Here is a 27819-nt window from a genome sequence, read left to right on the forward strand (position 1 = left end):
TAAATGGAGCATTGTGGAAAAAGCAGGCTCGTGAGAATTTTTTTACAGTTGCAGTAAAAAGGAGCTAAGGGACGCGGGTGGCGCTGTGGGTTAAACCACAGAGCCTAGGACTTGCTGATCAGAAGGTCGGCGGTTCGAATCCCCGCAATGACGGGGTGAGCTCCCGTTGCTCGGTCCCTGCTCCTGCCCACCTAGCAAAAGCACGTCAAAGTGCAAGTAGATAAATAGGTACTGCTCCGGCGGGAAGGTAAACGGCGTTTCCGTGCGCTGCTCTGGTTCACCAGAAGCGGCTTAGTCCTGCTGGCCACAGGACCCGAAAGCTGTACGCCGGCTCCCTCGACCTATAGAGCGAGATGAGCGCCGCAACCCCAGAGTCGGCCACGACTGGCCCTAACGGTCAGGGGTCCCCTTACAGTGGTATCTCGGTTTACATATGCTTCAGGTTACATACGCTTCAGGTTACAGACTCCGCTAACCCAGAAATAGTGCTTCAGGTTAAGAACTTTGCTTCAGGATGAGAACAGAAATCGTGCTCCGGCGGCACAGCGGCAGCAGCAAGAGGCCCCATTAGCTAAAGTGGTGCTTCAGGTTAAGAACAGTTTCAGGTTAAGTACTTCCAGAACGAATTAAGTACTTAACCTGAGGTACCACTGTACCTTTTTTAAAAGGAGCTAAAGACCATGTTCAGTGTTCCCTCCCTCCCTTTATGCTCACAACAATCCTGTGAGGTGGTTCAGGCCGAGAGATTATGACTGGCTCAAGATCGCCCAGCGAGCTTTGCAGCTGTGTGTGGGTTTCGACCTGGCAGACACCGTTCTCCCCTTTTAAGCTCCCAGGACTCTGCAATGTGGCAGTTAAAAAAAAACTCAGGAGGCTTCCCGTCACAGCTCTCTGCGAGACCCTGCGAGCAAGCAGAAAACCCTGCCAGGCAAATTGGTGTTCGTCTCGGGCAAAATGCGTCTCGGCATTGCATTTTGATTCGCTTCAGGCACCCCAACGCACTTTTAGGTTTTTAAGTTTGCAGCCGGCAGGGTCTCGGGAGCTCACTTTGTACAATGGGAGGGCATCGCCGTACGGCGCCGCATTTCGTGCCGGGGTGGCTCCTTGCCTGCTTCTCCCCGTTCCGACCAGGGCCCTCTCCTCGCTTGGGCTTGGAGCCAGAGGGAGGAAGCCGCGGAGAGCGTTTTCTCCTCTCTCTCCCAGTGCAAATGGCAGCGTTACAAGGTGTGTTCAGCGGAGGCCGAGCAAGATCAAAAGCGCTCCTCCCCGGCCAAATTGGCCCGTGGGAAGGTGCCGGCGCCACAATGGCAAGACCTGGCTTCGTTGTGACTCTTCCTCCACCCTGCAACAATAAGTTCGAAACAAAAATGGGTCTGTTTTGTGCACCAGTTTATTAGGAGATGGAGATGCGTACACGTTAGAAGAGCATTGAAGCAAAACACCGCTGTCTCCTAGAAAACCCACCTGAGTTTTACAGGGCACTTCAGACTGAGCAAGACTTGTTTCTGGAACTACAGATCCCTCTGTCCTTTACCATAGGCTGGGGCAGATGGGGGTATGGCTGCCTCTGGAGGGACCCTTCCTCTCTCCTGCCCCCGCAGAGAGCATGGAAATGCTCCCCGAAGTATGTGTTTTGTGTCTTTGTAAGTCTTCACAGCTCCCAGGATCCTCTGGGAGAGAAGCCCACAGTTGATTTAAAGCAGTCTCATAGTGCTCTAAGGGACATGGGTGGCGCTGTGGGTTAAACCACAGAGCCTAGGACTCGCCGATTAAAAGGTCGGCGGTTCAAATCCCCGCAATGACGGGGTGAGCTCCCGTTGCTCGGTCCCTGCTCCTGCCCACCTAGCAGTTTGAAAGCACGTCAAAGTGCAAGTAGATAAATAGGTACCGCTCCGGCGGGAAGGTAAACGGCGTTTCCGTGCGCTGCTCTGGTTCGCCAGAAGTGGCTTAGTCCTGCTGGCCACATGACCCGTAAGCTGTATGCCGGCTCCTTCGGACAATAAAGCGAGATGAGCGCTGCAACCCCAGAGTCGGCCACGACTGGACCTAATGGTCAGGGGTCCCTTTACCTTTGTTGTTGTTTAGTCGTTTAGTCATGTCCGACTCTTCGTGACCCCATGGACCAGAGCACGCCAGGCCCTCCTGTCTTCCACTGCCTCCCGCAGTTTGGTCAGACTCATGCTGGTAGCTTCGAGAACACTGTCCCACCATCTCGTCCTCTGTCGTCCCCTTCTCCTTGTGCCCTCCATCTTTCCCAACATCAGGGTCTTTCCCAGGGAGTCTTGTCTTCTCATGAGGTGGCCAAAGTACTGGAGCCTCAGCTTCAGGATCTGTCCTTCCAGTGAGCACTCAGGGCTGATTTCCTTCAGAATGGAGAGGTTTGATCTTCTTGCAGTCCATGGGACTCTCAAGAGTCTCCTCCAGCACCACAATTCAAAAGCATCAATTCTTTGGCGATCAGCCTTCTTGATGGTCCAGCTCTCACTTCCAGACATCACTACCAGGAAAACCATGGCTTTTACCTTTACCTTACCATAATTTTATGTTGTGATTGTGAACTGCCCTGGGATCTGCGGGTAAAGGGTGGCAAACAAATTTAATTAATAATAATAATGGAGGACGACAGCAACAACTCTGAACCCCTTTTTCACCAGCTGCCTGGTACTTGATGCATAACTTGAATGTTTCTCTCTGCCTCCCCTTTCTTTTCCAGGAATGCTTGAATACGAACCAGCCAAGAGGTTTTCGATACAACAGATAAGACACCACAAGTGAGTGCTTGAGGTTTCTTCTTCTGCTGCTGCTGCTTCCTTCTATCTGATTGTGATGGGATTTTTTTTGTGGTGGTGGTTGGGCACGAACCACTTCTCTGCTGCTTTGCTCGGAGGCAGCAGGAAGGAAGGATAAAAGGCAGCCGAGAGGGGAGCAGCGCTGGGTAATTTACAACCCTTTTTTTTAAAAAAAAAGAAAAGCATCCCATTTGGTTCTTTAAAAAGCCTTCGGGGAAGCTTTCAAAGCTCGCTCGCGGATCGATAAAAAGCATGCAGTTGCTTCGGAGGAAAGGCTAAGTTGCCCTAGTAAAAGCCCACAGCAGGTATGGAATTCCCCAGTAAAACTGTTGGTGGGTGGGATCCTGTGTACCAATAGAGAACTCAAATGTCCTGGCTGTGGATCCTCACCCGGAAAAAAATGTCTGCATCTGCACGCAAGTGGAAGAATGGGCAAGCATGGGTGGATTTCTCCCCTCCCCCCAAGGTTTGCAGAAGGGCGAAATATATATATTTTTGAGGGGGGGTCCCAAAAGGCAAAGTTCCCTTTTTGTTGCATCCTCCCCCTCCGGAAGGGAAGTCCGCATTCCGTGCCCATGGAGCATGCCCAGTAGAACGCCTCCGTCAGAACAGAACGTGCTCAGGAGGTGTGGAATGCTGGCTCAGCTGCTGGGGGGGGGTCATGGAGAGCCAGGAGGAAGGGGTGGAATGGAATGTGGAAGGTAAAGGGACCCCTGACCATTAGGTCCAGTCGTGGCCGACTCTGGGGTTGCGGCGCTCATCTCGCTTTATTGGCCGGGGGAGCCGGCGTACAGCTTCCGGGTCATGTGGCCAGCAGGACTAAGCCGCTTCTGGCAAACCAGAGCAGCACACGGAAACGCTGTTTACCTTCCCGCCGGAGCAGTACCTATTGATCTGCTTGCACTTTGACGTGCTTTCGAACTGCTAGGTTGGAAGGAGCAGGAGCAGAGCAGTGGGAGCTCACCCCGTCATTGCGGGGATTCGAACCGCTGACCTTCTGATCGGCAAGCCTTAGGCTCTGTGGTTTAACCCTCAGCGCCACCCAAAGTATTTCTATTTCTGTTATAGCTGGCCGAGGCTCTTCAGGGTCTCAGGCAAGGCACATTCCCAGCCCAACCCACATTGAACCTGGGTTGGGAAAGATTCCCTGACTGGGAGCTGCTGCCAGTCTGCGTAGGCAGCTGCACCTCATGGTCAGACTCAGGCAGCTCCTCGTCTTCCTATAAGCCTCTGCCAAGCCCACAAGCAAACTGCCTCATTCCAGGTGGATTGCTTGTCCAGCCAGCCTCGTATTCTCGACTGCCATCCCCTACTCCCTCCTTGATCCCTTTTCCTTCTTCCTCCCTCTGATCCAGAGATGCCCTTTGCGGAGTTGAACCTGTTATAGCCTTTGTCCACACACATGCATCTTGCAAGGTAGAACCAAAGCAACAACAATCTTTATTACGCTCCAGAGACCCAACAAATCGTTACAAAGCAATGCACAATTCAGACAGCCTACCTCCAGGTTAAACAAGCATTTTGTTCAGAATATAGGGATCATTGGTTCTTGCAAGCACCGATAAAAACTTTGCCACTGCTAACGTTCTAGCGTTTGTCAGGTCTTCCAATAGGAACCTGACATAGTGAGCCTCTGATTTTCCCGGGAAAGGTACCAGCAAGGGTAATATCAGCTCAGCCCTGACTTGGTCATATTTTGCACAGTGCAACAAAATATGTTTTATGGAATCGATGTCTTGGGCACACGAGCAAAGTCTGTCCTGGTAGGGAACTCCTCTCAACACTGCAGAAGGAAAGACGTTTAGTCTGGCTTTGGTGGAAAGCCTTTCATAGTTTGGCACTGTCAGGTTTTTAATGTAAGATGTTAACTTGAAGACGTGCCCATATTGTACTCCTACTGCCAGCAGACTACAGACCATACACAGAGTCGGAAGGGACCACGAGAGGGCTAAGATTTGAGAGTCTCTGTCAACTGCTCCTATGCAGAGAGGTTCCCCTGAGCAGACCTCTCTGCAGGTTTCCAAGGTGCCTGTTTGCACCCGCGCCCACTGTCTCTGCTGTTTTTGGCTGCTCCCATTCCACCACCCCCTTTCCCTCCACCCTCGTGGTGCTTTGTCAGCCCTTTCATGTCACGCTAACCCAGCTGGAACTGAAGGGCCGTCCCCAGAGACCCAGCCGCGGAGAGGCTGTAGGCTGCCTGGTGCAGAGATCAAGCGCTGGCATGCTGAAGCCGCGCATTCCCTACTAACTGGGCCCTTGCAACCTCCTCCCAGGGCTTTTACCGTTACTATTTTAGACTCTCTCCTGTCACACCACTGCCCGGATAAATGGGGCTCAACCCTTCCGTTCCTAGGGCTCCTCTTGCCCCAAAAACGAGGGCCGCAGAGACGCCACCATGACGGCTCCAGCTTTCCAGTGTGGTGTAGTGGTTAAGAGCGGTAGTCTCGTAATCTGGGGGACTGGGTTCGCGTCTCCGCTCCTCCACATGCAGCTGCTGGGTGACCTTGGGCCAGTCACACTTCTCTGAAGTCTCTCAGCCCCACTCACCTCACAAAGTGGTTGTTGTGGGGGAGGAAGGGAAAGGAGAACGTTAGCCGCTTTGAGATTCCTTCGGGTTGTGATAAAGCGGGATATCAAATCCAAACTCTTCTTCTTCTTCCCACCCATTGCCCTATTGGTTACGTTCGCCCCTGTTTTTACAGCTCTGTTGTTTATTCATAGAATCGCAGGTGTAGATTGGCAAGGGGCCACAAGCACACACACCACCTATTAAATGATGATGACCCCCTAAGATCACTCATGGTTGCCAGATTCTTGATCAGCGTTCTATCCCTAAAGAAGAGAAACGGACTCCTGTGCGGCTCGGATAATCCCTCTAAACTATGATCTATGTTTTAGGATGTAATTAGGTGATATCACCATTGATGTCTTCTACTAATTTATGAGTAGAGGGCGATGTTTATGTTACAAATTTATTGTAATGTATGATGTTGGTCTTCTGCTTTTGTTTTGCTTTGGTTCTTGTCTGTTTTTTGTAAGTTTTGGCGGTTTTAAATTTGGAGGTTTAAGTACATTATGTTGGTATGGGAAACTGTCGTGTGATGGGCCAATGGCCGTAATAAAGTTCAATACAATACACACACCACCGATCTGGCAAAACCACCCAAGGTGGGTGCGAAACAGGGCAGGCGGGGGCTCAGGGAGGGTTCTCCCCCAGCCTTAACTGGAGAGATCAGGGATTGAACCCGAAACCCTCCGGGGTTTGGACCCTCGTCGTCCCTTACAATCCTACAATTCTGTGATCTGTGTGCAAAGCAAAAGCCATTCCCACTATAGCATGTCACTTTAAAAAAAAAAAAACTCCATAGACTAATTAAGCACACCTTTTTAGCAGGGACGCGGGTGGCGCTGTAGTCTACACCACTGAGCCTCTTGGGCTTGCCGATCACAAGGTCGGCGGTTCGAATCCCCGCGACGACGGGGTGAGCTCCTGTTGCTCTGTCCCAGCTCCTGCCAACCTAGCAGATCGAAAGCACGCCAGTGCAAGTAGATAAATAGGTACTGCTGTGGCGGGAAGGCAAACGGTATTTACGTGTGCTCTGGTTTCCGTCACGGTGTCCCATTGCACCAGAAGCTGTTTAGTCCTGCTGGCCCCATGACCTGGAAAGCTGCCTGCTGACGAACGCCGGCTCCCTCGGCCTGAAAGCGAGATGAGCGCCGTAACCCCCTAGTCGCCTTAACCGTCCGGGGGTCCTTTACCTTTTAGCTGATTTGTTTTCAAACCCAATCAGACTTGACCAGCTGGGCATCCATCCTTAGAAAGAAGCCCGCAGAAATTTCCAGCCCGGACAGGATTCCCTCACCTGTATTACTTATCTGATTACCTATAGCCATCTTGCAAGATTGTAGAACTTTAGAGTTGAAAGGCACCACGAGTGTCATCTAGTCCAACCCTCTGCAACGCTGGAATCTTTTGCCCAACGTGGGGCTCGAACCCACGAACCCGAGATTACGAGCCTTGTGATCTACCGACCGAGCTATCCCATACATGTTTTTTATATATGGCATTCAGATCCCACCTTTTTCTTTTTTGAAGTGGGGTCCGTGTTCAGAGTCAAGGACTCTACTGCGGCACTTGGAGAGGGAATGGAAATGGTTAGAGGGGCTCCCCCTTTCTCTCCTCCCTCACCCAGCCACTCTCCTGGAGAGAGATGCCATGTTTTCATTCATTCGTCTTCCTGCTCGATAATGGATCACAACAAGGGCAACAGGGTGCCCCAGTCCAGTTGCAGATTGGGTGGCTGATGGTGGTCAGGAGTTGGCGAGAGCCGAGAAGCACTTATTGCAAGTTACCGTATTTTTCGCTCTATAAGATGCACCAGACCACAAGACGCACCTAGTTTTTGGAGGAGGAAAACGAGAGAAAAAATATTCTGAATCCCAGAAGCCAGAACAGCAAGAGGGATCGCTGTGCAGCGAAAGCAGCAATCCCTCTTGCTGTTCTGGCTTCTGGGATAGATGCGCAGCCTGCATTCGCTCCATAAGACGCACACACATTTCCCCTTACTTTTTAGGAGGGCAAAAGTGAGTCTTATAGAGCAAAAAATACGGTACATATTTAGGTATAAGCTAAACAAGCTATAGCTTAGGGCCCAACTCTTTTGGGGGGCCCCCAAAAAACTGAAGGGGGATGTACATTTCCAAAATATAAGATAAAAAGCAAATAAATTAATAATAATAATAATAATTTATTATTTATACCCCGCCCATCTGGCTGGGCCTCCCCAGCCACTCTGGGCGGCTTCCATAGAAACCAAAAATACAGTAAAATATCACACGTTAAAAACTTCCCTGAACAGGGCTGCCTTAAGATGTCTTCTGAATGTCAGGTAGTTGTTTATCGCTTTGACATCTGCTGGAAGGGCGTTCCACAGGGCGGGCGCCACTACCGAGAAGGCCCTCTGCCTGGTTCCCTGTAGCTTTGCTTCTCGCAATGAGGGAACCGCCAGAAGGCCCTCAGAGCTGGACCTCAGCGTCCGGGCAGAACAATGGGGGTGGAGACGCTCCATCAGGTATACAGGACCGAGGCCGTTTAGGACTTTAAAGGTCAGCAAAGATTAAAGATTGCAACGTAGGGGAACCATGGGCCAATATCCTGCTCCAACTGCTTTCAAGCTTGGAAACGGCTCTTTGCTTCTTTCTGGGCCCTCAGTAACTACCCAGGTTATACAGGGCAAGGCCCAGGGGGGTAGTCTTTGCCACCCACCCCTCCCTCTTTTATTAATTCAGAACTGGGGGGCGGGTCTGAGACATACAACATACACACAAAGCAGGAAGGGCCACCCTTCATTCAGTTTAGCGTGCACATGCAAACAACATGGAAATTGTTTCTGTGGTTCCATTTTTCTCTCCCGCTCCCCAGGAAATGCAGGAGAGAACCTTCCTTCGTTTCCCCTTCACCGCCTCACTCTGAATTACAATCACAATCCTTCCCCCCCCCCCCACACTTTCCCTTCTCATCCTCACCATATGCAAATGTTTGAATATAATCTCCCAGAAGGGGCTGCAATCAATATCTCCCTGCAGGGTTCGAAGCTATTTTTTTTTTTTACTCCTGTGTTAAGTAGGACACACGCAGGTGGGGGAAAGAGAAGGGACTTAAAATAGAGCGTCTTGACCACCCGCGCTGCTAATGTTTGCCGTTCTGTCGCGTCCCAGTCTGCTTTGTGGGAAACTGCGGTCTGGCTTGAGTCAGACCATTGGCCCGACTGCTAATAATAATAATAAAGTAATAATAATAATAATAATTTTTATTTATACCCCGCCCTCCCCAGCCAAGGCCGGGCTCAGAGCGGCTTACAAGCAATAATAAAAACAAGTTGAATGATTACAACTTAAAAACAAAATTAAAATACAACATTAAAATAATGAAACATTAAAATATTAAAATGTAGCCTCCTCGCAGGAGGAGAAGGAAAAGAAAAAAGAAAGAGAGGGAGGGAATCAAATTGGCTCCAAGCCAAAGGCCAGGCGGAACAACTCTGTCTTACAGGCCCTGCGGAAAGAAATCAGATCCTGCAGGGCCCTGGTCTCATGAGGCAGAGCGTTCCACCAGGCCGGGGCCAGTGCTGAAAAGGCCCTGGCTCTGGTTGAAGCTAATCTAACTTCCTTAGGGCCCGGGACCACTAGGGTGTTGCTATTTATGGACCTTAAGGTCCTCCGTGGGGCATACCGGGAGAGGCGGTCCCGTAGGTACAAGGGTCCTAGGCCGTGAAGGGCTTTAAAGGTCAAAAGCAGCACCTTAAATCTGATCCTGTACTCCACCAGGAGCCAGTGCAGCTGGAAAAGCACTGGGTGAATATGCTCCCATGGCAGAGACCCCGTGAGGAGCCTCACTGCTGCATTCTGCACCCGCTGGAGTTTCTGGGACAGCTTCAAGGGCAGCCCCGCTGTAGGATTGTCCGAGCCAGCTGCCTGGATAACTGTCCAGGGCTTCAGATTGGGGACTCGGAACCTTTTCGCGGGCAAAATGTGTGTGCCACCACTGATCTGTGCTTTCTCCCCTGAACATAAAGGAAGGCTCTAGTCCTCATGGTCTGGGATATTGCCATGGTCCGGCTGGTTGCTGAGGAGCGGTGGAAGGCAGCAGCCGGGGAACCCCCAGGGGTAGAAGGCTCAGAGCCTGTATATTGGTGGTGGGACGATGACGAAGGAGCAGACTGGAAACCTAAACAGAGGCTCTTTTCTTCGTTTCCTTTTATTAATAATTTTGAGGATTCAGTTTTTTAAAAAAATAATAACCTACTGTTTGCCGATCGGAAGGTCGGCGGTTCGAATCCCCGCAACGGGGTGAGCTCCCGTACTCGGTCCCTGCTCCTGCCAACCTAGCAGTTTAAAAGCACCTCAAAGTGCAAGTAGATAAATAGGTACCCCTCTGGCGGGAAGGTAAACAGCATTTCCGTGCGCTGCTCTGGTTCGCCAGAAGCAGCTTAGTCCTGCTGGCCACATGACCCGGAAGCTGTACGCCGGCTCCCTCGGCCAAGAAAGCGAGATGAGCGCCGCAACCCCAGAGTCGTCCACGACTGGACCTAATGGTCAGGGGTCCCTTTACCTTTACCTTTACTGTTTTGGGAGCAGATGCATTTTGGTATCCTGCACAAAAATACATTGAATTTTTTAATGTTCTGAGACTCCTTGAGATCTGTGGATGAAGGGCGGTAGATTTCTCGGTAGTGGCGCCTGCCCTGTGGAACGCCCTCCCATCAGATGTCAAGGAAATAAACAACTATCTGACTTTAGAAGACATCTGAAGGCAGCCCTGTTTAGGGAAGTTTTTAATGTTTGATGTTTTACCGTGTTTTTAATATTCTGTTGGGAGCTGCCCAGATGGGCGAGGTATAAATTTATTTATTAATATTAATATTATAGTGGTACCTCTGGTTACATACGCTTCAGGTTACAGACTCCGCTAACCCAGAAATAGTACCTCGGGTTAAGAACTTTGCTTGAGGATGAGAACAGAAATCGTGCTGCGGCAGCGGGAGGCCCCATTAGCTAAAGTGGTGCTTCAGGTTACGAACAGTTTCAGGTTAAGAACGGACCTCCGGAACGAATTAAGTACTTAACCCGAGGTACCACTGTATCATAATAATAATAAAATACACAGTCCAGAAATCCCAGCTGGAGCAGACGGGGAGCAAACGTTCAAGCAAATGACAGCAAATGGATTTAAAAGAAAGCCTGACGGTTATTTTCTAGGAAATCCTTAACTCCCAGATGGCAGCTGCAGTCTTGGGAGGGCTGGCACAGCTGTAAAAAGAATCTGTCTGCTTCCCCTCCCAACACACAGGCTCCCCAGATGCTGACCTTGATAGGAGGCAATTGGTGGGGCTGATGTGATTAAGAACTCTGCGCTCCCCACCATTGCCAGTTGGCAGTTGGCTTCAGAGCCTTGCAGTGGATAGATGGGTGGAAAAGTAGCCTATCTCCCTGAGAAGGGCTGGAACAACAACAACAACAACAACAACAATAATAATAATTTATTTAAACTCCGCCCATCTGGCTGACTTTCCCCAGCCACTCTGGGCGGCTCCCAATCAAGTGTTAAAAACAGTACAGCATTAGATATTAAAAACGTCCCTGAACAGGGCTGCCTTCAGATGTCTTTTAAAGAGAAGATAGCTGCTTATTTCCTTCACATCTGAAGGGAGGGCGTTCCACAGGGCGGGCGCCACCACCGAGAAGGCCCTCTGCCTGGTTCCCTGTAACCTCACTTCTCGCAGCAAGAGAACCGCCAGAAGGCCCTCGGCACTGGACCTCAGTGTCCGGGCTGAACGATGGGAGTGGAGACGCTCCTTCAGGGATACTGGGCCGTTTAGGGCTTTCAAGGTCAGCACCAACACTTTGAATTGTGCTCGGAAACGTACTGGGAGCCAATGCAGATCTCTCAGAACCGGTGTTATGTGGTCCCGGCGGCCGCTCCCAGTCCCCAGTCTGGAAGGAGAGGGCTAGCCCTTGCTGTTGCGTTAATGGGGTCGCTCAGTCAGTAGAGCACAAGATTCTTAAACTCCGGGTTGTGGGTTCGAGCCCCACGTTGGGCGAAAAAAAATTCCTGCTTTGTAGGGGGTTGGACTAGATGACCCATGGGGTCCCTTCCAGCTCTGTTGATGGGCACCATTGCCTCCCCTTGTTGTTGTTGTTGTTCAATCGTTTAGTCGTGTCCGCCTCTTTGTGACCCCCTGGACCAGAGCACGCCAGGCCCTCCTGTCTTCCACTGCCTCCCGCAGTTTGGTCAAACTCATGCTGGTCTCTTCGAGAACACTGTCCCACCATCTCGTCCTCCGTCGTCCCCTTCTCCTTGCGCCCTCCATCTTTCCCAACATCAGGGTCTTTTCCAGGGAGTCTTCTCTTCTCCTGAGGTGGCCAAAGTCTTGGAGCCTCAGCTTCAGGATCTGTCCTTCCAGTGAGCACTCAGGGCTGATTTCCTTCAGAATGGAGAGGTTGGATCTTCTTGCAGTCCATGGGACTCTCCAGAGTCTCCTCCAGCACCAGAATTCAAAAGCATCCATTCCAGATCTACAATTCTATGATTCTAAAATGCACACCTTTCGCTGGCTGTGCTCCACCCCTTCCTTGTGGGCTCTCGCCTGGCTGGCGCAGGTTCTCGACCTGGAAAAACGTCCTCTCATTAGCTTGGACGGAGAGCTCTCTGTGTGCCTAGGGGCGACCTCGCGCGGCTTTTAATTTAGCCGCAAAGGCAAGATTTGCAAATATGGCTCCGCCCTTCTTTAAAGAACTGCCTCTGGCCCCCCACGCCTTCCACGTGGCCCTTGGAAGATTGCCCACAAGGAAATGTGCCCCCAACACGCCAGGCTGAAATAGCTCTTAAGCTCCGGGTCGTGGGTTCGAGCCCCACGTTGGGCAAAAGGTTCCTCGATCGTAGGGGGTTGGGCTAGATGACCCCTGGGGTCCCTTCCAGCCCTGCAGTTCTAAGATTCACCCAGAGACCGACCACTAAATCCAGATGGACCCAGTGAGAGCCATCTTCCAAGGCTGTCTCATGGAAGATGCAGCAAGCTTGTTTCCTCCTGCTCCCGAGGGCAGGACCTGGGTCAGATCACTAGTCCATTTAGTTCAGCGCTGTCTCTGTAAGACGGATGTTGGCAGGCTGGAAGGTGTGCAGAGAAGGGCAGCCGAGAAGATCAAGGATCTGGGGACCAAGCCTGATGAGGAGCGGTTGAAGGAGCTGGGTATGTTTAGCCTGGAAAAGAGGAGATAGGATAGCCTTCTTCCAATATCTCAAGAGTGCCCAAATTTTTTCAAAGAGGGCCAGATTTGATGAAGTGAACATGCGTGGGGGCCAACCAAAGTTGTTGAGCTTTTTGAGGGATTTTACTGCCACAGTGGCCAGATTACCGTATTTTCCGCTCCATAAGACACACCAGACCACAAGAAGACGCACCTAGTTTTTGGAGGAGGAAAACAAGAAAAAAAATAATTCTGAATCTCAGAAGCCAGAACAGCAAGAGGGATCGCTGCGCAGCGAAAGCAGCGATCCCTCTTGCTGTTCTGGCTTCTGGGATAGCTGCGCAGCCTGCATTCGCTCCATAAGACGCACACACATTCCCCCTTTTTAGGAGGCAAAAAGTGAGTCTTATAGAGCAAAAAATACGGTAAATTAGGCCTTTGGAAATGCCTGCAATATCTGAAGAGCTGTCCCATGGAAGAGGGAATAATTTTGTTAATATTGTTATTAAATTTTATTTATGCCCCGCCCTCCCTGGCCAGAGCTGGGGTTCAGGGCGGCTGACACCAATAAAATCACAGTAAAAACATAATAGGGGGGGAAAGAGTGTGGGGGGAGAGAAAAGAAAAGAAAACCAATTTAAAATACAGGTTAAAATGCAATTTTAAAATGCAGCCTCATTTTAAAGGAGCTGATAAATCTTGTTTTCTCCTCTTGCTCCGGAGGACAGGACTCGAACCCATGGCTCCGAGTTACAAGGAAGGAGGTTCCGACTCTGTCGGAAAGCCCTTCCTGATGTTGACAGCTGTTTCACAGCGGAAGGTGCTGGACTCTCCTTCCTTGGCGGTTTTGAAGCAGAGGTTGGGTGGCCGTCTTTGCTTGAGATTCCTGCATTGCAGAGGGTTGGACTGGATGACCCCTGGGGTCTCTCCGTGAGTCGAGGGTTCCTGACCCTGAGGACCCACCACCTCCACTCACTTCCCTCCCCTCTTTTCCTGCAGCTGGTTTCGGAAAAAACACGCGCAGGCCGACCCTCTGGTCCCCATCCCGCCCAGCCCGGAGACGAAGGACCGATGGCGGAGTATGACGGTGGTGCCTTACCTGGAAGACCTGCACGGCTACAACGAAGAGGAGGACGACGACGACTTGAAAGATGACTACTTGGAGGACGAGATCATCTACACTCAGGACTTCACCGTGCCAGGTAAGGGAGGCGAGAGGCGGCAGGGGATGATTGCCATCGGTCTTGGGGTCCCAGCCAAGTTCACAGCAGGGCTGGATTTAGGTTTGATGAGGCCCTAAGCTACTGAAGAGGGACGCGGGTAGGGCTGTGGGTTAAACCACAGAGCCTAGGGCTTGCTGATCAGAAGGTCGGCGGTTCGAATCCCCGCTACGGGGTGAGCTCCTGTTGCTCGGTCCCTGTTCCTGCCAACCTAGCAGTTCGAAAGCACGTCAAAGTGCAAGTAGATAAATAGGTACCACCCCGGCGGGAAGGTAAACGGCGTTTCCGTGCGCTGCTCTGGTTCGCCAGAAGCGGCTTAGTCCTGCTGGCCACATGAACCGGAAGCTGTACGCCGGCTCCCTCGGCCAGTAAAGCGAGATGAGCGCCGCAACCCCAGAGTCGGCCATGACTGGACCTAATGGTCAGGGGTCCCTTTAGCTTTAAGCTACTGAAGGCGCTAATTGTTGTCAGCACCTGTCCGTCTCGGGTCAATGGAGTGCGTCTCTGGGGGTGAAGCCAAATTGACTTCCCTGGGGCACAAGCCTGGGCTGTGTGTCCGGGGGTCTTGGGCTGCCCAGAGGGCAAGACCCCCCCCCCCTCAGCTACCGGGTCCGAAGGAAAGCAGAGCAAGACATTTGGCACCAGTTTGGGTCAGGGCCAGATTTAGGTTTGGTGAGGCCCTCAGCTCCTGAAGGTAATGGGGCCCTTTCTATGTCCAGCTGTCCTTTGTCAGCCACAAATTGTCGCTGTTTTTGTGTGTGTAATTTATGCTATATGGTAATTGATGGACCTAATACATATCTGAAGCCATTTGCACATGTTGCCGTGCAACCAGTCCATGCAGAATGAAGCCACCCTATATATAGAAAGGAGCAAACCAGTGATATTTTAGGGAGCAGGCTAGCAGGCGGGGTCCATGACTTACATCCTAGGAGCCTACACAACACAAAACACTGTTGCTGTATGTAGGTTTTATTTCATTTGTTTTTTATCATATTTTGGAAATCTACATCCAGGTGTTTTTTTCCTTTACATTTTTTTGGGCTTGTTTAGCTTATTCATAAATCCAGCACTGGCTTTCAGGGAGAGGTGATCTACAAGCTAAGAAGAGCTTGGCTGTGTTGTTAAGATGGCTTGCTTTGTTCTTTGCTATGCGTTTTTTACATTGTGATTTTGTGTTGTGGAGCACCCCCAGGATCTACGGATGTTGGGCGTTGTACGAATTAAAATAATAGCAACTGTAATATTGTGCAGATCGCAGTGGAGTCCATAACCAGGGGAACAGCTTCCCTGCAGATGTGCTGGGGGGGAGCAGGGGAGGAGAAATTACTTGCCTTCGTTGTGTCCCTGAAATCAGCTGAAAGGAGGTGGTTTGTGTCTCCAAGGTTTGCAGTAATCATGCAACTAGCAGCTGCAGTTGCATTCGAAATTACTCAACTGCCCGTTGCAAACCAGGTTTGTTATCAAAATTTACAGACTGTTTGCTTTGAGCAAATGAAAGTTGCCTTTTCAGCTGAATTTGGGGGGACGACTTGAAGCATCTGTTGCGTTCAGCTATTTCGATTGCTTTCTTTTGATTTGCTCCTTTGCAAGCCGCTGAAATCTACACTTCCGACTTGGGTTGCCTGCCGCGCGCGTGTCCCACCCTCCCTGACGGCTCCCGTGTTGCGTTTTCCTCAGGTGACGACAGCGAGTCAGGGCTTAGAGAGGACGAGAGCGCAGATCAGGAAGGATATTTTGCACTCCTCTTCGGGGAAGGAGATTCCGCCACCGCTGCCACCAGCTCAGAGGAAGGAAGGAGGCTTAGCTTAGATGGCAAGAGAGCTCAGGCGAAAGAGGAAGACAGCAAGGCGGCTTGCTTTTCCACCAGCTAGGACCAGTCCCTGGCCTCGAACCGGGAATGGGTGGGCGGGAGGTTGTTGGGGAAAGAGCCCCTATTAAACAATAGGTGCCCCTCCAAAATGCCCAGATTGCGGCCGGTCACCTTGCCTTCTTGGAAAGTTAATGTACGCTCTTGGCGGCACTTTTCAGCGCTGCAGTTCCGTGCCAGGGCCCCTTCCTGGTGTTCCCCGGTCACAGTTTCCACGTTCTGCACCCACCCAGAGCCCCAGCTCCCCTCCTGTGCCATGCCCTGCCAGCGCCCTTCCGATGTTTCAGGCCTCTATGGCTCCCTTTGGCCGTGCTCGCTGCCCCACCCGAAACCTCCGGCCGACTTGGCGCAAAACGCCAACCCCCGCCTCTCTGCGCTGTGTCGGCCCCCTCTGTGGGCACCGGCGGCGGATCATCATCGCTGCGGCATTAATCGCTGCCGTTATCTGCCGCCCGTCGAATCAGACGCATCCTGGAGAGTTGTCAGTCGGCGATCTTGACAATGTGGTGGGTTGGCTTCTCCCTTCCTTGGCACACCCACCCACCCCTGGGGAACAATGGCTCTTAAAAAGTTCTGCCGCCCCACCCCCCTTTTATCCAGATTTAATGTTATTGTTGCTTTTAAAAGGTTTTCTTTTCCGGAGAAAAGCTGTTCTTTTCCGCCTTCCGTGACCTTCGGTTTGAAGAGCGAAATAAAAAGCTTTGTTGCATTTTGAAATTCTCCCTTTTAAAATAGCGTTTTCAATCCGACTCTTCGCTTTAGAAGCTTTGCAGTTCGGCTTACGGCAGGGTCGGTTATCTGCCGAAGAATATCCCCTGAGTTTTGTATGATCTTCCCGAACGCTCGGAAGGCATAAAAACACACACCACTATTTTTAAAACCAGCTTAGAACGGGTGCAAAATAATCCCGAGTTCCCAAACATTTTGTGGCCCAGTGGAAAGAACCTTTGCGAGTGGAGCAAAAACCTCTGGGTCTGTGGAGAGTTTTTTGACAGACAGAGAAGGCAGTGCAAGGCTTCCTTACAGGTTTGAAGAAAAGGTAAGATTGTGCCTGCGGTGGAGAAAGTTGATAGGTGGTTTTTTCTCTCATAATAATGAAACTCTGGGGTCATTCAGCACAGACCAAAGAAAATGTCATTTGCACAGTGCAGAGTTCATAGAAAAAGAGAAAGGGACCCGAGGGTCATCTAGTCCAACCCCCTGCAGTGCAGGAATCTCGGCTAAAGCATCCATGGCAGATGGCCACCCAACCTCTCCTTTCTTGTCACTCTGAAGCCATGGATTTGAGTCTTACCTTCCAGAGCAGGGAAAAACAAGCATGCTCCCTCTTCCGTGTGACAGCCCTTAAGATATTTGAAGCGTTCAACTGTGGAACTCCCTGCCACAGGGGGCAGCCATGGGCCGCCGCCTTGGATGGCTCTAAAAGAAGACCGCACAAATTCGAGGAGCACAATCCGTAGCCAGGACAGCTGCTCTCTGCCCCTGCGGTCAGAAGCACAATATACATTCAGGAGGCTAAGTTCGGTCAGAATTGGGTACGCACTCCCAGCCTTAACGCTAAATACATTTCTTCTCCTAAAGGGTAAAGGGACCCCTGACCATTAGGTCCAGTCGTGGCCGACTCTGGGGTTGCGGTGCTCATCTCTCTTTACTGGCCGAGGGAGCCGGCATACAGCTTCCGGGTCATGTGGCCAGCATGACTAAGCCGCTTCTGGCGAACCAGAGCAGCGCACGGAAACACCGTTTACCTTCCCGCCGGAGCAGTACCTATTTATCTACTTGCACTGGTGTGCTTTTGAACTGCTAAGTTGACAGGAGCAGGGACCGAGCAACGGGAGCTCACCCCGTCATTGCGGGGATTCGAACCGCCGACCTTCTGATCGGCAAGCCCTAGGCTCTGTGGTTTAACCCACGGCGCCACCCGCGTCCCTATTTTCTTCTCCTACCCCACTACAAATAAAAGCTTGGCGGGGCACGAGGGTGGAGCCCCAAGATTTCACCCGCTTGGGCAGAATTCCTTAAATTAGATCTAAAGCACGCGGCCAGGGTTCAGGGGGTTGAGGAGGAGAAGAATACAAACTCCTTGACCTTACGCGGCCCCTGCACTAACATGGAATCGGCGGAGGTTTTAACCTCACCTGCCACTGGCTTTTCCCACCCGAGATATGTGCTTGGGCAGAAGAGCCGTCGAGCAATACAGTTGGCGAGGGACACCCGCTCTCTCGCTGTCGCCTGTGGAACGGCTTTTAAGAAATAAACACGTGAGCCAGGGTACCACCGTATTGAAATAGCCCTCGCCATCTCCGCAGCTACGGGGATCGGTTCCCTTCCGGCCCCTCGGGGTGTCCTGCTTTCCAAAGTCATGAGGTCTAGCAACTTGGGAGTTAGGGAGTTTGCTTGAAGCAGCTGCTGCGAGGCGGCATGCCCGAACGGCGCTGCACGGTTGCAGATTCGGGCTGCGCCCCAACCGACGGAGGACCCCTGTGGGTGAAAGTGGCGGTTTTGCCACCCTTTTGTGGATATCTTCCTATATGAATAGAAATGCAGGGTGTCGTCAGGTTCTGCATCTGCGCCGGGGGGGGGGGGGAGAGAGAGAGACTTGGCATAGCAGAGGGGTCCCCTTTTTGTGTAGGGTTTGGGGTGCCGTGTTAAGAGAGCGCCAGAAAAAAACCCTTTTTCGGGATGGCGACTCCCGCAGCGTTTGAGAACACCAGCTAAGCTGCAGGCAGAGGTGGCAGCACAGGGAGAAGAGAAAACCAGGAGAGTGAGTCACTTGCGGAGGCTGGCTTACATTGCGGGGAGGGAAACTCATTAAGCTTCCCATTGATCAGAAGAAGAAGGTGCTTTGGGGGGGTGGCTGCTTTGCATTCCCCCCCCTTCCTCTGCTCCCTCCTTCCCTGCCGAAACGCTTAAAAATTGATGTTGCTTGGCTGAGTGTACTTGCATATATAGATATAAAATCCTCAACACACTATTCTTTACTTGGCTAGGAAAGTAGAGGCCCCCCTCTCTTTTCTGCTCCCCCCCAAAAAAAACCCCACCCTCTCCTCCCATTTCTGGGAACCCCACGGTTAAGAACCCGAAAGGGTTTGCCACTCTCTCCAGAAACCCTTTTGTGGATATCTTCCTATATGAATAGAAAGGCAGGGTGTCGTCAGGTTCTGCATATGCAGAACCTTTTGTGCACCCTGCCTTTTGTGCACCCTGCCTAAACGGCTTCTGGAGCAGAAAGCGAGGCAGTTGGTCTCTCCGCAGGACAACTGCGTTAGAAGAAGGAGGGGGAAAACCAAAACCCTCCACGACACACAAGGCAAAGGGGACAGGGAGGGAAGAGGAAAACCCAAAACCCCGGCACCGATTTCTGAAAGAGGTGCTCTTATAAGAATGATCTGCTGACTCGGATCAAGGGCAGCCGGTGTCTTTTCATTTGCATTCCACCTCTACCTTCCACGGAGCTCAAGGTGGTTCTCCCTGTTCCTTCCTCACAGCAACCCTGCGATGTGGCTTAGGCTAAGAGACGGCAGCCGCCCCAAAAGTCACCCAGCGAGCTTCAGGGTGGATTGGGGTTTTGAACCCTGGTCAGCCAGCTCATGGCCCAATACCCTAACCATTGTGCTGCACTTCTGTTCCCCCCCACTGTCCGCCGAAGGCCAGGACACATGCAAAAAAAGATACAGCACATCAAATTGAGATAAATAAATGGGGATGAACGGGCTGCTACTCGTGAGCAAAAGGCCCTCTCTGGGGATCCATGCAAGGGGTCTTTGAAGCAACCCCTTTTGCAAAGGTCTTAGGCAACGGTGTGTTGTTTTTTGGGGGGAGGGGGCTCCCCAGGGAGAAAGGACGACACGCTTTGGGTCGTGCGTAAGTCCTTTACGGTGGCGACTTACGTCTCCCCGGGGGGCCTCCGTGGGTGCTGTGACGGGAATCTGCGTCCTTGGGCGAAAAAAGCAATCTGCAGTCGCCCCTTCTCCTGGCTCTGACTGAGTCATCCGGCTTGAAAAAGCCACCGCTCCTCTGCGTGAAAATTACCTTGGCAGGATCTGCCGGGAGGCACCGGCAGCGGCGGGGGGAGCGAGTGCGAGAGCAGCAGACGCGATCACAGAGGGCATTGTTAGCCGAAGGCACGATTGACGTCCTCCTTCCCTCCCACCCGCCCCCGTAGCTGAGCTAAGCAATTGTCGCTCTGCCTCATTTATATATTTTTTTACGCTTGCTTGCGGGAAAGCAAATTGCTTGCACTCTTCGTGGTTTGTTTTTTCCCCCCTGGCATGGCGTTGCTGGGCGGTGTTGTAAACAAAAAATTGCCCTTTTCCCTTATGGGGTATCCAAGAGCCCATATAGAGTCCTTACATAGGTTCCCTATTGGTAGGAGAAGATAACACAGGCCAACCAGAGAATATTGAGAAGCAAAGCATAAGCCTGATCTTTATTGATCTGTTGCAACAGGGTGCTCCCCTCACATGCAGGAGAGATGAGGGACCCAGAAAAATGGCTTGCAAGGCCTTATAAAGACTATTGAAATTGCCCCCCTGTAGATCAAGACCACCCCCAGAAACATCATTCATACATCACAGAAGGGGTGTAACCTAAGACCACCCCTCAGATATATCCCACCTACATCACAGAAATTTTAATACTGTTTTTCTCCTGTCCTTGTTTATCTCCTGTCTGGCAGTTACTTGATTGGATTGCCTGGGGAGCCTGGCCAGTCTTTTGTAATGATAAATACTTAGTTCCTGGGCCAGGTCACAGGCTCACACCCTATTCAAACACAGACATACCCTTAAGACAGAATTTGTGAAGGAAAAGACAATGGGGAGGCTTTTCCACTTTGACCTTGCAGAGAAAACATTTGATCAGTTTGGGGAATCAAAATGGTTCCAGGTTGGTCTTCCTGTGCTGATCTATGTATGTGCTTGGTTGGTACACTTATGAACATTACCATATATTTAAGACCATAAAATTCCTATCACAGTGGTAGTTGAGAAGACCCAGCTGTGGTGCCGGCGCTGGGATTTGCCTGGGAGAAGACACGAGTTCGAATCCTCCCGCTCGCTGTGCCTCTCGCAGCCGAAACCTACTTTGTAGGGTCGTCTTGGGGACCGGATTGGGGGCAGAGCAATGCTCACGCAACCTCGAAACCCATTTGGGAGAGGAACAAGGCAGGATACAAACCTCCAGAGATTAATAATAATAATAATTCAGAAACGGCAAGGCTTCCTGTAAGAGGCAGGCTTTAAAAGAGAATTAGGAGGGGGGGATGCGGAAAAGTCTACGACAGCTGCTCACCACAGTTCTCCTATTGCAGGAGATTGCTGGGGATCTCGAGTGGGGAGATTCGCACTCAGGACCTGCCACGGGTGGGGGGTCTGGTTGACTGCAGCAAGGACAGGGCCTGATCCAGCAACTCCACCGGGGCATCTGGTCGGCCACTGAGAAGACAGGACGGTGAACTTCAGGCATCAAGCGTTTTCTCAAACCTGAGTCCCCGCCTGTCGTCGGACTACAACTCCCATCGTCCCCAGCTAGTAGGACCAGCGGCCAGGGGCCGTAGTCCAGCCGGAAACCCAAGTTTGAGAACAAAACGTTTCGGAAATATTTTAACAGAAACACAATCCAACAAATAGGTGTGTTTTGACTCCCCCCTCGCACTCCGTTTATGGTTTCTTATATACAGTGGTACCTCGGGTTACATACGCTTCGGCTTACATACGCTTCAGGTTACAGACTCCGCTAACCCAGAAATAGTGCTTCAGGTTAAGAACTTTGCTTCAGGATGAGAACAGAAATCGTGCTCCGGCAGCGCGGCAGCAGCCGAAGGCCCCATTAGCTAAAGTGGTGCTTCAGGTTAAGAACAGTTTCAGGTTAAGAACGGACCTCCGGAACGAATTAAGTACTTAACCCGAGGTACCACTGTGTGTGTGTGTGTGTGTGTGTGTGTGTGTGTACATATATATACATATATATATATACATATATACATATACATATATATATATATATATATATATATATATATATATATATATAAAACACTGCAACTCCTACATTACTTCAGTTATTAATTCCTCCCTAGTTCTCCTTTTAGCATTAATTTTTAACTGTTCGGTTTAAATTGATCCCGCTGATGAACAGTAACATTTCAGACAATCCACGAATTTCCCCTGGTCTTTGATAAAGTTCCCCCACCTCTTGGTTCCCTGTTAATCCCTTAATTTTTGGCATGGTCCATTAATTTAGTCTGCCATTCCTCCCTGGTTGGTACTGAATCTTCTTTCCGTTGGCATACATAAAACACTTCTTTTTCTTTCTTTCAATCTTTCGGTAACTCTATAGCAGGCATAGGCAAACTCGGCTCTCCAGATGTTTTGGGACTACAACTCCCATCATCCGTAGCTAACAGGATCAGTGGTCAGGGATGATGGGAGTTGTAGTCCCAAAACATCTGGACGGGCCAGAGTTTGCCTAGGCCTGCTATAGAGTTACCGAAAGGATGATGGGAGTTGTAGTCCCAAAACATCTGGAGGGCCAGAGTTTGCCTAGGCCTGGTATAGAGTTACCGAAAGGGCGATGGGAGTTGTAGTCCCAAAACATCTGGAGGGGCAGAGTTTGCCTAGGCCTGGTATAGAGTTACTGAAAGGACGATGGGAGTTGTAGTCCCAAAACATCTGGACGGGCCAGAGTTTGCCTGTGCCTGCTATAGAGTTACTGAAAGGACGATGGGAGTTGTAGTCCCAAAACATCTGGAGGGCCAAATTTGCCTATGCCAGCTATAGTTACCGAAAGGACGATGGGAGTTGTAGTCCCAAAACATCTGGAGGGCCAGAGTTTGCCTAGGCCTGGTATAGAGTTACCGAAAGGATGATGGGAGTTGTAGTCCCAAAACATCTGGCACGCCCAGTTTGCCTATGCCTACTCTATACCAATTCTCCCTAAAAGAAACGCTTCTGGTTTGTTTGTTTTTTAAAATAAAAGTTATTTTGAGCGTTTTCTCCAGTTCACTTATAAAGCATTTCCCAGGAAGTTCCCACGTTTGAGGTTTAGATACTCTCGTCTGCCCTCTGTGCATGCCCCGTGGCACAGACCTCCCCTGTACCTCCTCTTTTTTGTGTTTTTTCCGTGTTCCTGTGCGTTTGCCTTCCAGGACAGGTGCCTGACGAGGAAGCGAGGCAGAACGGGCAGAGCCGCTGCAGCCGGGGCCTCCCCAAGCCGGTCTGCATGAACGGGACGGAGCCAGCCCAGCTCGGCGGGAAGACGAAGGCCGAGCGGAGGGCCAGCGCCTCGTCCAACCCTTCGCGCAAAGCCTCGTCTTCCACCAGCAGCAAGATTCGGAAGCTCTCCACTTGCAAGCAGCAATGACAGCCGGAGCATCGCCCATCGCAGGTCTGTGCCTTCCTCTTCGCTTTCCTCTCTTTTTCCGGAAAGGTGGTGCCGCCCAATGGTTAGAGCGCTTGCTTTGCATGCAGAAAGTCCCAGCTTTAGTCTCCAGGAGAGCCCTTGCCAGTCACTTTCGGCAGCGCTGAACAACGTGGCTCAGTGATTTGACTCGTAGAATCGTATAAAATGGTAATAATAATAATAATTTTATTTATACCCCGCCCTCCCCAGCCAAGGCCAGGCTCAGGCCGGTGAACACCAAATATAAAAACGATTGAAATACAGCTTAAAAAACAAGATTAAAATACAGCAGGTGCCAACACCGAGAAGGCCCTCTGCCTGGTTCCCTGGAACTTGGTTTCTCATAGCGAGGGAACCGCCAGAAGGCCCTCAGCGCTGGACCTCAGTGTCCAGGCAGAACGATGGGGGTGGAGATGAAGTTAACCAGAGGAACTCACTGCCACAAGGTGTTCTGCACGCATTCGGGGCCATCTAGACTCGCTAGCATCCTTTCTGGGGTGTTTTAATTCCCCCCCCCCAAAAAAAAAAATTAAGAGGGAGCTTCCGACTCTGACGTACTAACCAAGGCGGGGTTTTTTGTAAAAAAAAATTTTTTAAAAAAAATAATATTTTATTAAGTTTAACAATAAAAAAGTAGAACAATAAAAACACAAAGAAAATATAAAACACAACAATACAAACTTTCACGATACATAAAATACAAACATCTAACAAGAAAACAAAAAAAGGCAATCAACACTCAAAAAGTAGAATAAGAAAAACACAAATCACTCTTTTCCAATTATTCATCTTCAATTAACTTATTTTCCTGACTTCCTCATGCCTCCCTTTTTTATATCCCTTTTTAACAATTAGTTCAGCAAATTCGTATCCTACTACTTTATCCTTATTTATTTTACCTCCCAAATTTCAAAATTTTATCTCTTATTACTAGAACCCCTTCATTTTAATTCAATGTCATCAGCATTCATACATTTTACAATACTTCTGTAAATAAGTTTTAAATTTCCTCCAATCTTTTTCCACCAACTTCTCCCTGGTCTCGGATTCTGCCAGTCATCTCAGCCATTTCCATATAGTCGATTACTTGCATCTGCCATTCTTCCAAGATGGGTAATTCTTGTGTCTTCCAATACTTTGCAATGAGTATTCTTGCTGCTGCTGTAGCATACATAAAAAAAGTTCTATCCTTCTTTGGCACCAATTGGCCGACTATGCCCAGGAGAAAGGCCTCTGGTTTCTTCACGAAAGTATACTTAAATACCTTTTTCATTTCATTATAAATCATCTCCCAGAAAGCCTTAATCCTCGGGCACGTCCACCAAAGGTGAAAGAATGTACCTTCAATCTCCTTACATTTCCAACATTTATTATCGGGTAAAAAATTTTTTTAATGCATGTATTGTGCCTCTGAGCTTAAGCAAGCAGGGATCGCGGAGGGGGGCAGACGCAATCAGCTCGTGCATCCGGCTTTCATCTGACTTGACGTATATCCCCCCCTTTCCCAGTTCTGCAGAAAACCCCGAATCCCTCTTCCTCTCTCTCTCATGTCTCCCCAGCCCGAACAAAATAATAATAACAAAATCCCTCCCCGGCTGTTTTCGCCCAGCTCTCCTGATTCATAAGCTCAGCCCAGGAAGAAAGAAGAGAAAATTATTCATCTGTGATCTGCCCACCCCCGCCTGGCCTCGCCGCAGTAATGCACTTAGCTGGTGGCGCCTTCTCTTCCTTGCAACCCCCCCCCCAAAAGCTTTTATCTCCTTGGCTCGCAACCAGGTTTCTCCATTCTCTCCCCTCCCTCTCCGGTTCTTCTTCTTTCGCCTCATTCCTCGCTCCCAGCTAAGTCTCCGAATAGCTTCGGAAAATAAGATGGAAGGAGTATCTTATGCAGGCGAGACTGAATCTGTATCAGGAGGGGGGTGTCGTCGTCCCCCCCAAAAAAACTCCAAGATAAAGAGATTTGGAGGTGAGCTTTGCCGCCCCAAAATTGTGGCTGTCGAGCTTTTGCTAACCCCCAAATAATTCAGCCGAAATCTAGCCTCCTGGCCCTTCATTCGATCAAGTCCTTTGCAGCAGCAAAAGAAGAAAATCTCTTTTCCTTTTTGGAAACAGCCGGCCGTTTTTCCATCTCTTCTTCCCCTCCAGGATAAACCTTTCTCCATCTCGACCCCCCCTTCTCTGAACTGCCCACCCCAACCCGTGTTCCAGTTTGCCTTCGGCCGCGTTTGCTTTTCCCCCAGAACTGGACGCAGGTTTTCTGCTTTAATTCGGGGGATGAAGCGAAACCAAGACTTTGGAAGCGTTTGCCTTCTTTGCAGACGCTTCAGGCTGCTGGCTCACGGTTTTTATTTTTACTTCTTGCCCAAGGTAGCTTTGAACTTACTCCCAGTAGACCTGCTGTAAGTTAGCAGGGTGTGTTTTCTGAGGATCTCCTCTGCAGGCCCAGAAAGCCATGATAAAACGCTAGAAAGACCCCTCTCTGCCCTGGCCAGCTGCCCTCACTAAGCCTCGCCAAGGCTTTTTGCCTTCTGCCTTTAAAGACCCCGCACATCGGGCCATGTACTGTTTTCCGGTGCTTGCTAAAAAAAATTCTGCTTGGACGGGCCAACCCAGACGTTTTAAAAGCCTGCGCAAGCTCTGATCTGCTTTTAGCCTGTTGTTAAAAGATGGAATGTCTTAAATTAAGTGTTGCCGATTTTTCTCAGAATCTGAGAACTGGGGGGTTGGAAGGGGACCAAAGCGGTCATTTAGTCCAGTGCAATGCAGGGATCTTTTTTCCCCAGCGTGGGGCTCTCTCTCTCTCTCTTGTTTAAAAAAATTGTGTTACCTGTTGTTATCCTGTGTGAGTGCCTGGAGGCTGTTGGAGGATGGGTGGTGGCTAATGGATTGAGGTTGAATCCTGACAAGACAGAAGTACTGTTTTGGGGGGACAGGGGGCGGGCTGGTGTGGAGGATTCCCTGGTCCTGAATGGGGTCACTGTGCCCCCTGAAGGACCAGGTGCGCAGCCTGGGAGTCATTTTGGACTCACAGCTGTCCATGGAGGCGCAGGTCAGTTCTGTGTCCAGGGCAGCTCCATCTGGTACGCAGGATGAGACCCTCCCTGCCCGCAGACTGTCTGGCCAGAGTGGTGCATACTCTGGTTATCTCCTGCTTGGACTTCTGCAATGCACTCTACGTGGGGCTACCTTTGAAGGCGACCCGGAAACTACAACTAATCCAGAATGAGGCAGCTAGACTGGGGACTGGGACTGGCCACCAAGACCATATAACACCGGTCCTGAAAGACCTCCATTGGCTCCCAGTACATTTCTGAACACGATTCAAAGTGTTGGTGCTGACCTTTAAAGCCCTAAACAGCCCTGTATCCCTGAAGGAGCATCTCCACCCCCACCGCCCTGTGGAACGCCCTCCCATCAGATGTCAAAGAGCTAAACAACTACCTGACACTCAGAAGACATCTTAAGGCAGCCCTGTTCAGGGAAGTTTTTAACGTGCGACATCTTAGTGTATTTTTGGTCTTTGTGGAAGCCGCCCAGAGTGGCTGGGGAAACCCAGCCAGATGGGCGGGGTGCAAATAATAAATAATAATAATTATTCTTATTGAATGAACAGCTGTATGCAGATGTTGTTAATAATTGTAGTGGGGTTTTTAAAGTTTTAAATTGTGCACTCTTTTTTTGCACATGGGTGACACAACAGAGCAGCATGCAACAAATCGCAGAACTTTTTCTGACATCTTGATTTCTCTTTCTCTCTCCCTCCCTTTTCTTTTTTTAAAACTCTTCGCAGCCAGAGCCCCGAATTACTGCGCTTGGCAGCCGCCGTATCCCCTCCTCGGCTCTCTGTGCATCTCCCCCCCCCGGCCATTCCCTTGCCCGCCCCCCAGGCCGGCATCCCTGGTAGCCGACCCCCAGTAGACCCCCGCTTGCAATCCAAAAAGAGAGAGAGCCAAGAAACGGGAAGAGAAACACCTTTTTGTAAAGAAAATAAAAGACGCAATCTTCTTTATTTGGGGAGGGGGGCAGAAGAAGAAGACACCCGACGCCGGTTCAGCAAATCCTGCTTTTTTTAGACTGAGAAGAAGAAAAAGCCTGGCTGTGCTTCACCTCCCGAAATCCTGTCTGTGTGGCCGTCCGGATTCCCACGACTTGTTTGGGGGGGGTGTTTTGAAGTGGGAGGGGGCTGCTCCTGGTTGGGGGGGGCTTTTTGAGATGGGGGGGGCGAGTTCCCTCCAGGACTTGGCACATCTCGCCTCCCGCCACTCCTCCTCGTGTTAGAATTTTTGAAAGCCATCGACACGCACTTTATGTAGTAGACTACTGTTATATAATATATATATTATATATTATATTTTTTTTCCTCCCCTACCCCTTCTTTTTCTTTCTTTCTTTTCGGCCCCCTCCTCCCTCTCTTCCCCCTCCCTCTTTTTTTTGGGGGGGGGGGCGGTTTATATTTGCAGTTATCTTTAGAGAACTTCCTTGCACATTTGTGACCGTATCTGAAATAAATGAGAAGAGCTGGGGAGGGGAACGTCGCGGCCTGCAAAAATTGAGGGGGGGGGAGAGAAGAGAGGTTCAGAAAATGGGGAGGGGGTGTCATGGGGAGGGGAAAACCCGGTATTTAAAACGTCAACAGAAAATCACCACACTATTAAAACGAAAATAAAAAAATCTGCATGCTGTTTATAAGGGCTGGAGCAAAGGGAAGTGAGTGCTTTTTTCTTTCTTTCTTTCCTTTTTTTCTTTTTTTTTAAAGAAAATAAAAGTCAAAATGGAGCCATGGGTTTCTGAG

The 27819-nt window shown here is 50.3% G+C and overlaps 1 protein-coding gene across 3 annotated transcripts in view; it reads left to right on the top strand.

The window, feature by feature from the left end:
* Nucleotides 1-27803, top strand: part of STK11 (serine/threonine kinase 11) — a 58983-nt gene extending 31180 nt beyond the window's left edge. The window contains exons 7-10 of one of the 3 annotated variants that reach the window (XM_053372782.1): nt 2714-2771; nt 13536-13738; nt 22774-23012; nt 26818-27803. In XM_053372782.1, the coding sequence (XP_053228757.1) occupies nt 2714-2771; nt 13536-13738; nt 22774-22988 (476 nt within the window). In that variant the 3' untranslated portion in view covers nt 22989-23012; nt 26818-27803. Of the gene's footprint in view, nt 1-2713; nt 2772-13535; nt 13739-15436; nt 15738-22773; nt 23013-26817 lie in introns of those variants that run through there. The other 2 variants (XM_053372784.1, XM_053372785.1) reach the window with 2 other exon arrangements.
* Nucleotides 27804-27819: the final 16 nt, after the last annotated feature.

Source organism: Podarcis raffonei, chromosome 18 (genome assembly GCF_027172205.1).
Source record: "Podarcis raffonei isolate rPodRaf1 chromosome 18, rPodRaf1.pri, whole genome shotgun sequence".
Taxonomy (NCBI): Eukaryota; Metazoa; Chordata; class Lepidosauria; order Squamata; family Lacertidae; genus Podarcis; species Podarcis raffonei.